At 42.5% G+C, this 12448-nt stretch overlaps 1 protein-coding gene across 1 annotated transcript in view; it reads right to left on the reverse strand.

Moving 5' to 3' along the window:
• The window catches only part of dnah1 (dynein, axonemal, heavy chain 1), a 30789-nt gene that overhangs the window by 18113 nt on the left and 228 nt on the right, over window positions 1-12448 (reverse strand). The window contains 36 exon segments of the mRNA XM_070958532.1: window positions 27-204; window positions 299-453; window positions 565-656; window positions 741-927; window positions 1022-1108; window positions 1410-1559; window positions 1648-1761; window positions 2090-2195; window positions 2307-2495; window positions 2575-2688; window positions 2820-2983; window positions 3475-3615; window positions 3722-3901; window positions 3990-4095; window positions 4440-4561; window positions 4693-4857; window positions 5072-5284; window positions 5492-5745; window positions 5843-6041; window positions 6182-6337; window positions 6646-6787; window positions 6914-6996; window positions 7096-7215; window positions 7466-7691; window positions 7818-8011; window positions 8147-8297; window positions 8556-8854; window positions 9261-9472; window positions 9586-9743; window positions 9846-10101; window positions 10216-10386; window positions 10489-10621; window positions 10744-10894; window positions 11167-11344; window positions 11510-11591; window positions 11915-12091. Of these exon segments, the coding sequence (XP_070814633.1) occupies window positions 27-204; window positions 299-453; window positions 565-656; window positions 741-927; window positions 1022-1108; window positions 1410-1559; window positions 1648-1761; window positions 2090-2195; window positions 2307-2495; window positions 2575-2688; window positions 2820-2983; window positions 3475-3615; window positions 3722-3901; window positions 3990-4095; window positions 4440-4561; window positions 4693-4857; window positions 5072-5284; window positions 5492-5745; window positions 5843-6041; window positions 6182-6337; window positions 6646-6787; window positions 6914-6996; window positions 7096-7215; window positions 7466-7691; window positions 7818-8011; window positions 8147-8297; window positions 8556-8854; window positions 9261-9472; window positions 9586-9743; window positions 9846-10101; window positions 10216-10386; window positions 10489-10621; window positions 10744-10894; window positions 11167-11344; window positions 11510-11591; window positions 11915-12091 (5805 nt within the window).

A 12448-nucleotide genomic window follows, 5' to 3' on the forward strand; every position in this document is an offset into this window, starting at 1 on the left:
TGAAGTCTGTGAAAAGTCAAGCTTACATCAGTGAGCTTCATGATTTCCCCAGAGCTAAGGCACAGTTTCTTGTTGTCATCCAGCACAGTGTTCATGTTCTCAATCCAAACAGCATCCACTGGCCCATCAAACATGTACCATTTGTTCTCTTTGTCCATGGATGCTGCACCTCCACGGATAAGCGATGAGAGGATACCGTCTGTCCTATAGAGATAAAGAAAAAGGCAAAGTGTGTGTGTGTGTATAGCCAGACGTTTTTGTTTGTTCTGTAGTCTGTGTAGAACAAAGCATGTCTTACCACTCGTGTGTGAGCAAGTCATATTCCCCATAGAGCTGTCCCATGGTGATAGACTTGGGGTTGAGGACATAAATCTGAACTGCCTCATACACACCACCACTCACAGAGGGCTGGCCCTTCAGAGCTGTTATTGCTGCACCTAATATCTCATAACACTAACACACACATATACATACAGGATTGTACGCTGCAAAGCAAAAATCACTGTCAACTTTGGAAACTATGAATAAAACTGTAAACAATTTATCAACAAGTCAAAGACTCACCTTGGTTTTACCTGATCCAGACGGTCCTACCAACATCAGGCCATGTCTCACCACAGTGGTCTCATACAGCTGAATACACTTACTAATATATCCTGCAATCACCACAATACTCTCATGAACTCAATCCTAAAAATACATGACTGCATATCTGAAAACATGCTTCCAGACACACTAACCATCCACATCTTTGAGGTTCTTCTTGACGCAGACGTCACGTATGGCCTCCTCAAGAGTGCCATAGTTGATCGGCTCCTGTTTCGTCTTTGGGAAAAGATCGGACACAATGCCGTTGAAGAGCTTCAGGTCGTCCTGTAAAAACTTTGGTACATTGACATCTTGAATGGCCCGCAGACAGATCAACTCCTGGGAGACAGTGACATTGCAAGAGAAAAAGGTGTGTCAAAATGTCTGTCATGTTTTCTTCAGTCCCATGGTAGATAAAAGAAACATTTCTCACCTCATTCATGTTGGGATTTTCTCTCTTCAGGTTTCCAGCAGCAGAGATCACAGTCTTCACAGCTCTCATACCAAAATCATAATGGTCCTTCATGTGAACAAGAGAATAAGTCAGCACAAGTTTCAATCTTTGATATTCTTACATATCCAGTGCAAACACATGCACATATATAACCATCCCTTGTCACTATGCGTTATATGCCAATATTCTATAATGCTGTCAAATTACAACACAAAAAAATAATGTCTGTCACAATATGCATGCAAAAATGCACCTTAGTTTGAACCGTTTTTCAATATCACATACATATACCAACATCCCGGACAAAGAAATGTACATAGAGATTAAACTGATTCTAATTCTGACCTCCTCTCAATCCATGCAGTACCTGAGAGCTAAGCTGTTCAGAGGACAGCTTGAAGGTGGTGGTGATCTTCTTGGAGAGGACTTTGGCATCACTGAAGCCAAATGAGTACAATGAGATCTCAGCTATCATAGCATAGTCAGGTACCATCATGGCCACAGGACGGAACAGGGCCTGTAGAAGATATCATCTCGTTTGCTGTACGCCGTCTGCTTATCCTCAGTGTTATGCAGTTAATTCAAATTCAATCATCATTTCAAACCTTCAGATTGTCAGGCAGTTCAGTGCGTCCAGCGTAACCAGGATTCATAGTGATGAATACAGCACAAGATGGGACAAGAGGGATCTCCGTCCCCTCGAACACAAACCGCTCTGCCTAAAGACGCAACATACACACACGTACATTATTTTAGACATATGTGTGGAATGCAGAGGTGGCAAATGAAAATAAAATTCTGCTTATGTAAAAACAATACTGGTATATACATTTTGAAACTTCATAACAGAAAAGTACTCAGTTAAAACTAAAAGTTGATTCTAAATTTTATGAACAGCAAGACACTTTCAGAATTTAAATGACTGGCATCATTAACGTTAACTCTGTATGGTGGAAAAAACAACAAGATTTTGACATAAAATGTAGCATTCTGTGGATAAGTACAGTAGACACCAGCATGTGGATTTCCAATGAATCAGCCTCTCACTCTTTGCTGTTGGGCCTTTTGTATAGTGGTGATCTGTTGGGCCACCACAGACAGCACTTCCACATCAATACGATTAAACTCGTCAAAGCATGCCCAGGCCCCAGAGCTGCAAAATGGAAGACAAGACAAAACAGCAAAATGAATGTGACTGATGGACAATTTGGAAAATTTAACAGAAAAACCAACATTCTATCACACTATACAAACTGCCTCTCACCTGGCCAGTCCTTTGAGAAACTTGCCCATAGCAATGAAGTCCAGCTGATCAGAGCAGTTGAAAACAACCGTCTGGATAGCCAGAGCCTTTCCCAGATCTTTAGTGGTTTCTGTCTTTCCTGTTCCTGCTGGACCTGCAGGAGCCCCTCCAAACTTCAGGTGTAGAGCTCCTGTTAGGGTTAGGTAGCATCTGAAAGAGGCAGAGACAGGTGGATTCAAAAGAGTCTATGACATTCAGGAAAGTGAAAAACATTAGACTTAACAACTACCTGTCTGTAAGTGGAGTGATGACCAGACGTCCAGAGTTACCAAGGTACTCATATCCATACAAAAACTCTGCATTCACTGCACGGACGTACAAGTCTTCTTTTGCCCAGTAATATCTATAAACAGCATCAGAAGAGTATCACACTTATTCTGTGGCCAGAGCTGTTGCAGAAAGTATACAGTGGACTCCAACATGAGGAGTGACAGCAAGCAGAACAATTACAGAACTACAAGACAAATAGATAACCTGAGCTGGCTGATCCACTCAAAGTCATTGATGCTTGACACCTTCTGCTCCACCAGTTTGGCTGCAACATCCTTAGCATGGACCTCTATGACGATAAGGGCTGACAGCACAGCTCGCTGCATCCTAGACAGACGTCCTCTCACTAGCTGCACCAAGTCATCCAGCTTCAGAAACGACAGAGAACATCCATCCATCCATCCATTTTCTATGCCGCTTATCCCTTTCGGGTCGTGGGGGGGCTACAGCCTATCTCGGCTGTCAACGGGCGGGAGGCGGGGTACACCCTGGACCGGTCGGCAGGCGATCACAGGGCAACATATATACACAAACAACCATTCACACTCACACTCACACGTAGGGGCAATTTAGAGTCACCAATTAACCTAATGAGCATGTTTTTGGTCTGTGGGAGGAAGCCGGAGTGCCCAGAGAGAACCCACGCATGCACGGGAAGAACATGCAAACTTCACACAGAAAGGCCCGACCTGGGATTCGACCAGGCGACCTTCTTGCTATGAGGCAAGAGAACATGTTAAGCATAAAGTATCCTGTCGTGTGCACAATGAGCAATTAAAAATACATGTATTTTTCACACAATAAGGATATTTCTAGTCATTTAGGCTGAATATTGGTGAATTTAACACGAAGAGCATACTTGTGTCTGTAGTTGAGGATAAAGGCGGTTGGCCAAGTCTCCCTGCTCCAAGGCCTCAGACACCTCCTCAGTCCAGAAGACCTGGCAGCCAGCTATCACCACTTGACCGGGCCACGATAACACCCACTCTACACGAGGTTGCTGAGGGGTCAAGAGAACACAGAGCACACAGATCTTACAAAACTGGACAGCTTCAACATGCCTCACCTACAAGAGTAGAAAACAACAAAAAGATCAAGTGAGAGACCTCAGGGTAGATTTTGAGTGAACGGTCAATATTATCCCTCAGTGTCGTCTTCATAGACTTCTCGACATCCCTGAGCCAGTCCTCCACATTTCCAGTAGGCCACACTGGCAGGAACAGCTTCACTTCCTCCCCCTCTCCAGAGTACATATGCGTGATCTGTAGATCTGACTGGAATTGAAGCTGAGAACCAAAAGAAGTCTCAGTTGAGTGTGGTTTGCATGTTGTACATTTAGTAATATATGAGCAGAGTAATGAGCAGAGAACAAACCCGTGCAATGTTCTCAAAGCACTTGCGCAGGTGTGGTTGTACAGCTGTAGGATCTTTGGTCTGGGACAGAATCTCCAGGAGCTCATCATCTGACAGGAAGTAAAACCTACAAACAAATATTCACTGTACAGTACACTGCAAAAGTCTGTGTAATCAACAGCGTGTCATCATTTAGCATGGAAACTCGTTTCTGGGCACAAATCGACCACAGACCACTGACATATCATTGTTGATTCAAGTAGCTGTACTTTTTCAAGATATTTGTTTTCCTTTTAGTATCATAGCTTCCCCCATTTATAGTAACCAAAGCAAAACAAAAAAAAAAGTGACAGCAAAGCATGCCCTCTACAGAGAATGATATGTGGAATCAAAAGACTGATACATCTGTTTAACATTAACACAACATAAATTGAGAGCAAGGAGAATTTCAGGACACTCAGTGAGGCTCACCTGGGGAAGGACCCTCGTTTTGTCTCCAAGTACTCACTGAGACCTTTCTGCACCTGTTCCAAGAGGGTGTTGCTCTCTTTCAGTTTGCCTAGTAGACGAGCGTCTGAACACAGCTCAATCACCTAGAGATGAATGCAGAAACACACATTTACAGTTTACAGCAAACATGAGCAGCGTCATCTAGGTCTACAATCATCTCTGTATAAAAACAAATCCTTTCTCCTTAAACGCAAAGTGTTGTGGAAGCTTTGACCTTTCGATTATTAAAGGCACTTTTCATGACTCTCCTCCATGTCTGTTCCATTTGCTGGTATCTTTTTCCTTCCACAGGCAGCTGCTGGTTGATATCATCAGAGCTGAAGATGGGCTCCAAGTAGAGCCAAGAGCGCTGGCACGTCAGCCATTCCTCCAGAACATCCTGCAAGCACCAGAAGAGGGCATCAGTACAGCATTAGACACTACACTGTAATAGTACAAGACACAAGACCTTAAGTGTGTGTGTGTGTGTGTGTGTGTGTGTGTGTGTGTGTGTATGTGTGTGTGTGTGTGTGAGTGTGTGTGTGTGTGTGTGTGTGTGTGTGTGTGTGTGTGTGTGTGTGTGTGTGTGTGTGTGTGTGTGTGTGTGTCTGTACTTGAGTCATTCGCAGCTTGCTCTCCCAGGTGTTGATGCGTCCCTCAAAGGTTTTTTTGAAGGGAGAGAAGGACATGCTCTGCGTCATGACAATGTGGTCATCCAGCAACTGGGACGCTTCATCTGGGCTCTTAAGGATGTAGGTGCCTGTCTCCTTGTAGGGCAACACGTCAAAGTCTACTACTGACCACTCTTGCTCCATTTTTTCCAGGGCCTGAGTGAGAAAGTGTAAAAAAAAAAAAAAGGAGCAGCCACCAATTTTATTTTTTTATTTTGCTCACTAAGTGGATAAAAATGTGCTCATATTCTTTCCAAACTTTGCACTTCCACTGACACTGAATTCATCACACATCCTACACAATACACAACCTAAAACTTCATAAAGCACTTCATCTAGAGTATGACACTTGTTCAGATGTACCTGTTCAATGGTGTACTCCTTCCCAGCCACCTCAGCCACATGAGCTATGTCATTGACGTGGTTCTGTAGGCCAAGCTCCAGGCAGCGGGAGAAGGTCAGGTTGGCTTTGGGCTTGACTTTCATCTGAATGCGCTCTGAGAGCATCTCCCAGTGGCGGCTCCTCATCCCAGGGTTTCTCAGGCCCTGAATCAGAGGGATGTAAGGTCGGAAGTCCTCAATCTTGCCACGGATGACAGTTGCCACCATCTGGCAGTCTAGTGTCAAAGAAAACAGGCCAAGAAAAAAAAATGTTAGCCACATTAACAATCACACTTCCCTTTGTCAAGTGTGAAATACAGTCGTGTCGCCTACCAGGAATGTCCTTGAACTGTTTAATACATTTGTGAATGGTCTTGTGGGCATCTGTGACCTGACGCTCAAGTTGCTCAGGGTCGATAGAAGACAGTGGGTCACTGAGCCAGCCCTCATGCCAACGCAGCCAATCAGAGGCAGTGGTCCATAGGTCTTTATAAGGCTGGAAGTCCTTTACCAACTTCTGCAGATGGTCATACTGTAATATACATTTACATTTCACTGACAAATTTATATTCCTCTCCAGTTTGTTTAACAGCTCTAAACAAAGGGGGGTGATCTGGCACCTGGAATGACAAAATGCATCTAGACATAATTTTGCTTGACGGATTCTCTTACATTTGTGACAGGAATGCCAAACAGGCGTTCTCTGGTGTTGTAGGTTTGAGCCATTGTCTGGCACTCCTTAAGCTGCTTGCTTGTACGCCTCATCTCGTTGGCCACCTCATGGGCATGATCAATGTCTGCATGGGCCGCAAACCCAGCAACCAGCATCTATAAACACAATTGTGACGATTTAGAACCAAATGGCATCAACTTACTTTGCTTAACCTGAATAATAGAAAAGACCATTAAAGGTATAATATGCAGGATTTTCCTCAAAAACAATGTACAGAATCATGCGAAAGTAATCCTTCTAAATTATCACTTATGACCCACTCGAAGTGCATGGTGGTGTATTCATCTGCAGAGACACCTGCTGGTATTTTCTTATTTTCTTCTCATTTCTCATTTGTGGAAATTCATCTGAAATAATTTGGTGAGTTTCAGTTGAATTAAAAAACCTAGTTGGTTCAGCTGACCTGTAGAGAGTCTAGTTGATCCTCAAAGTTGTTCTGATCGACCAGCTGAATCTTATGGAAGCGCTCCTCATCTTCCAAATGCTGGACGGCTACTGCTTCCATCTGGCTGAATATCCTGTGAGGCCATCCAATAGCTCTCCACCTGCACAGAGAAACAAACTATAGAAATCACTATATGACGATGTATTACTCTTCATCCCACATGAGAACATACAAATTACAATTCTGATTAATTTTCCAAAAATTAGTATGATGGTTTTACACTTACTTTTTATTCACATCCTCATCTGAAAGACAGCAGCAAAATTCTTCTATTAGCTCATAGTCTGACAGAGTCATGTCAATGAGTTCCTGTTATGGACAGATCAGAAAAAGAATTAGATTTATTGATGAAGTAACCCTTCATATGACACATCACAGAAATAGCTGGTTCATGCCTTCAGTGCGCACCTTGTAACTCTTGATCTGTTCTGGGATTTGCTTCATCCATTCCCTCTTTTCAGTCAACTCCTCAATGCTGTTGGGCTTCTCAGACAGCCTTCTACTCATAACAATGAACTCTTCACATGCCTACACACACACATACACACACATACACAAGATAAAAAACTTAAAATGCAACTTAAAAAGGAAAGGAAACCTGGTTCTTAAGCTGAAGGAAATGCAGGTCCTGTGTGCAAAAAGAGATCACAGCACTTAAATACATAATACCCATATAGTACTATACACTGTTGAACATAGTATAGTATTATATACTGTATTATAGTAACACATACTGTATCATGAAGTACTTGTTTTCTGGCCTCTAAACACAACTTACATCATCAACCTGCTTGCGCAGCTTCAGAATAAGGTGCTCCAGTATTGCATTAGCTAAAGCCTTGCATTTGTTGGAGAGAGCCTGACGTACAGCTTCCACACGGACATTAAATGGACCAATGACAATCGAGGATGGCAGGGAGTGTTCGAGCCTTTCCTTGTCCTTGAGATGTCGTTCCACCTCTTTCTTCACTTCTTGGGATGTCTGTTCTGCATATGTATGAGATCTGGCAGAGAAGAATATAAATGACTCCATTTAATGAGGAAAGCATGCTGGATGAACCATAAATCTGACTGACCCGTGTGCTTAAATTCGTGGGAGAACTTGCATAAGTAATTCTGAGCAGACTTACTTGAGAAAGGTTTCTATGTCCAAGTTGTGTAGCTCTAAGTGTTTCTCATATTCAGCAGCATAAGCCCTGAGAGGTATGACTGCTTGTGTCAGAGCATTACAGGCCTTCTCTCTCAGCTCAGTCACTTCTGGTTCCCACAAATTCACTGACTCGAGCAGCGGATTGCCACCGATGAACAACTTGTGCATCACAAACTGGCATGGACAACAAACGGTTAAATCACGGTCACTTAGAGAATTCTTGTCATCATCATCATCCATCATGAACAAGGTTTAAATCCTCGCATTTCCATTTTGTAATTCAATGCTCTGTGATTGCAGACTTTTTACCTTATCAAGCTGTGGTACATTGTACGTGGTCATAATGCCCTTATCAAACAGGTTGACGATAGACGTCTCAAAATTCTCCAGAGGAGTGCTGTAATGAACCCCTGTCTGATCCAGAACTAAGTCCACCAGGAACAGAGGGTTCTTCTTTGGTCTAGTTGTGGAGAATGGAGTAATATTACCAACATGATAATAAAAATTTAGCACAGAAATAGATTATGTTACATTCATTGTCAAACATTTATTAAAACTGAACAGAGTAAATAATGTATAACTGACTCCAAGATATCATTACACAATGAAAAAATACAGATGCATATCAGTACAACATTGTGTGAAGATGTTTATATAAATGTAAATGTGTGCCCGTGTGTGCCCATGTGTGCCCATGTGCAAGTGCATGTTATCCTACTTGTAGGGGCTGGTGATGAGGCTGTTCCCCCAGACCAGGTCCTGAGGACATGTCAACACACTGTGGCAGGCGTCCACCAGCAGCTGAGTCAGACTGATCAGCGAATTCTGCACGAGGAAGCGCAGAGTGTCCTGCAGGATGAAGCGCACCATAACCATCAGCCTGTACAGCTTCGAGATCTTGTACATCTCCCAGCTGGACTCATTCACGTTGTACGTGCCAGTACCAATACTCTGCAAGTTGGAACGGAAGCTGTTGCTCAGTGTGACCATCCACGTGTCCCTAAGAAAAAAACTTATCTGGAGAGGGAGGAAAAGATTTGCTGCTTTATATCTATATGAAATTCAGGTATCTTTCTCTTTCAGCAGGGTTTGTATTTATGGTAATTCCCAGTCAACATTAGCAACAAAATTTATGCATGGTTAAATGTAAATGAATGGGATTTGATTTTTTTTTTACCTGTAACATAGTGATTTAAAATAAAACAAGAGTTGTTGTTGTTGTTGTTAATCTTTTGGAAATGGTTTGACCATAAATAAGCCATAATTGCTCTTATGACCCACTCTAATGACCCACAAGTGATTACCAGAAAATCAAACCAAGCATTCAAATTCATTCATTGAAGAAATGAAAGCTACTTTGAAGTCATAGCCAAGTACTGACAGAAGAAAAAAAGACTAAATACTAGACCAAATACTACAATACCTGAGTATGCATTTGAGTCTGAATGAATTCAAACTCATCGAGTCGCAGTGGTTTGATGGAGGTGACATTGAACAGCCTCATCGTTACTACTTTGTTACACTCAGACCATATTTCAGATAGGACACAGATCACTTCTGGTTTCGTTAGCAATGAACGGAAGACAAAGGCACCTCGGTTCTTCTGAAAGGCAAAGTGAGGAACTGGAACGCACCCTGTACACAAAACAAACCAGTGTTTAGATTCTGACGGTGAATGTCAGGTATTGGGTGGCAATATATTTCCAGAATCTTGACCCCATTGACTTATACAAAGCGAACTGATTTACCTTTTTGCGGTACACACTCAGGATCCTTCTGTGGCAATGTGATGTGTGAAAACTCCTCTGGGTGGCTCATCACTACTTTGTCAAAGCTCATGCGGTTCATAGTACGTTCATATTCCAGTTTGACCTCCTTCTCCAAGTCCGCTATACACTTCTCCAAACTGCAAGCATAATATTCACCCTATTAGTTAACATTTCAGCACAGAGGGATCTACTATAAATAGGAAACATGGCAGCATTAATATGACACTGACAATACTCACATTTTCAGCCTGAGCCCAGGGGCTGAAAGGGCACGTTTTTTGATACGCTGGAGACTGTGGGTGTCAAGAGATGGTGTTCCCCTCCAGATGGGCATGCAGTCCACAGACAAGTGGTACAGAAGCAGAGCCTCTGTGTTCTCCCTCCATTGCAGGGCAAACTGGATCCATTCAACAAAGACACGTGGGTCCTCAGCATTGAATAACAGTCTGATCCTGGGTACCCAGTACTTGGTACCTACTAGCACAGTGTTCACCCCTGAGTAAACAGAGCGAGATGGAAGGCATGCTTGGTCAGTGTGACAAACAGAGGGTGACAGCCTCAAAAGGAAACAATACTGTGTCATCAAAGTGCAAAGACATAAAAACAAACCAGGAGATTTACTCTTTTTGTGTTCTTCATTTAGAATAGTATTTCCTTCTTCATCCGTCAGGCTGGTGTTTTGGTGAACCTTCTGTACCTGGTACTGGCATTTCTCCTTACTATAGTCAAGAACCCCAACTAAATGCCAGCTGTACTCCAGGGAGGAGCTTTTTGGGTCCTCTTCGAAAGTGAAAAAAGAGAGTAACCATCAAAGAACAGAAAGAATGTCTATCTACTGTTTACATACAGTAGTATATTTATAGTATATTGAGGACATTTTACCAGAAGGAATCTTGTCATCTGTAGGCAGCAGGGCTTTTGCAGGAAGAGGTCTTCGTTCAGGTGATCGTTCAGCATAACCCAAGGCAAGCCAGTCTTCTGGTGTCAGACAGTCATATTCCTCATTGTCAAATATCTAAGGGAGACACACAGGAAAGATGAGGTGCCATGCCCCCAAAATATGGGATGTCATGGTAATTAGGAACCCAAATAGCACAGAAAAGATTGCAGCAGCAGCAGCAGCAGCAGCACACTCACCTCCAGAGGAAGATAGGGTGACACAGGATTGTCTGGTGTAGTCACAGGCTCATCACTACTGCTCTGATGTCTTGGTATTAGGAGATTAGAGTGTATGCCTTTTTCTGCCAGGAGCTGTTCAAAGTTTAAACTCAAGTATTCCCTTCGACATCTATAAGAAAACATTATGTCAGTCTTAACAGCAGGGAGTTAAAATAAACCAATTTATCGACCTCACTAAACCAAGCAATGTACAGTAAGAGAAAATGACTTAATAATTACTTGATATGAACTTATGTCTTACTCATATGTGAGCAGTGAATCTGGCCTTACAGTATGTAGAATACACTCACTACAGTAAATGCAAAGAAAAGAAAGCTCCACAGCACTAGATGAAGTGTCCTTTTCTGCCTTGCTTACACAGTGCACGCAGACAGTACACACCTCTCTATCTTTAATTTGCGGGGGATCTGGCCAGGAATGGTTTGGTAGGGCATCTGGACCTTGGGTGTATCTCCACCTCGGCAGAAGTAAGACGTTTGTGATAGCTGTGAGGCAGGTCCAGGGCTCACAGCCTTTTCAACAAGTTTACACCGGTCAGATGGAGTCTTGAAGGCTGTACCTAGGAAAACAGCACAGGAGGACAAAGATTTTACACATGGCATATAAAATGTTGTATTTTAGAGGAGCACAATATGCTCTTCTTATAAATGTATAGCTGGCATATCACAAATGAAGACTTAAAACGCTCACATGCCTAAAAATGTCATGTAGTACAGAATCTCACCTTTTGTTATGTTGACATCCCTGACCTCGAGGATGGATTGGCCCTGTGACCTTTGCTGGATTTCATGTCCCACTGTACAAGACTAATCAATAAACAGTTACTCTTTGTTTGGGTCAGAGCATTACAGAAGCTCAGTATTTTGTTTAAAAAAAAAAAAGTATGTATGTGTGTGTGTGTGTGTGTGTGTGTGTGTGTGTGTGTGTGTGTGTGTGTGTGTGTGTGTGTGTGTGTGTGTGTGTGCGTGTATGTATGTATGTATGTATGTATATACACATAGATAGATAGATAGATAGATAGATAGATAGATAGATAGATAGATAGATAGATAGATAGATAGATAGATAGATAGATAGATAGAATGGCCATCAGACTTTGAAGACTTCTGGTTTGCATGAGTGCTTTTACCTGGAACTTGACTGGTGTGATCAGTTCTGAGTAGATGCCCCTTTCTTGATTCACAGAGCATTTTCTGATTGGAGGGAGTTTGCACTTGTGACTCAGAGCTGGAGGTTTGGGATCTGGAGGTTTGCTGGGGGGGTGAGGCACCAGTACACCAAAACCAGGGAAAATTTTCCCTTCCATCTTCTAGCAGAAAAAAAACAACAACAAAAAACGGTTTATGTGTGTAAAAATGAATCTTGGATTCAATCCTGCTTCCTACGTAAAGTAACCTGGACTGTTTTGACTACTGCCTCAACATGCTTTAGCTGGCGTTAACGTCACATGAAAAATGTAGATGAAAATGTATGTGTCTGATCCAGGAGCGTTCAACTTCACTGTCTTATATTTCAAAAAGGAACAGGAAATTAGAAACATCCACCCGCTCCTGCCGACAACAACTAATCCTGCAGAATGAGCTCCCCAAATACAGGCTACAAAACCGTAGGTTAAGCTAGTTAGTTAGCGACCGTTAGCTAGCAAACAACATTTAACTCATTC

The sequence above is a fragment of the Chaetodon trifascialis genome, chromosome 3, assembly GCF_039877785.1.
Source record: "Chaetodon trifascialis isolate fChaTrf1 chromosome 3, fChaTrf1.hap1, whole genome shotgun sequence".
Classification (NCBI taxonomy): domain Eukaryota; kingdom Metazoa; phylum Chordata; class Actinopteri; order Chaetodontiformes; family Chaetodontidae; genus Chaetodon; species Chaetodon trifascialis.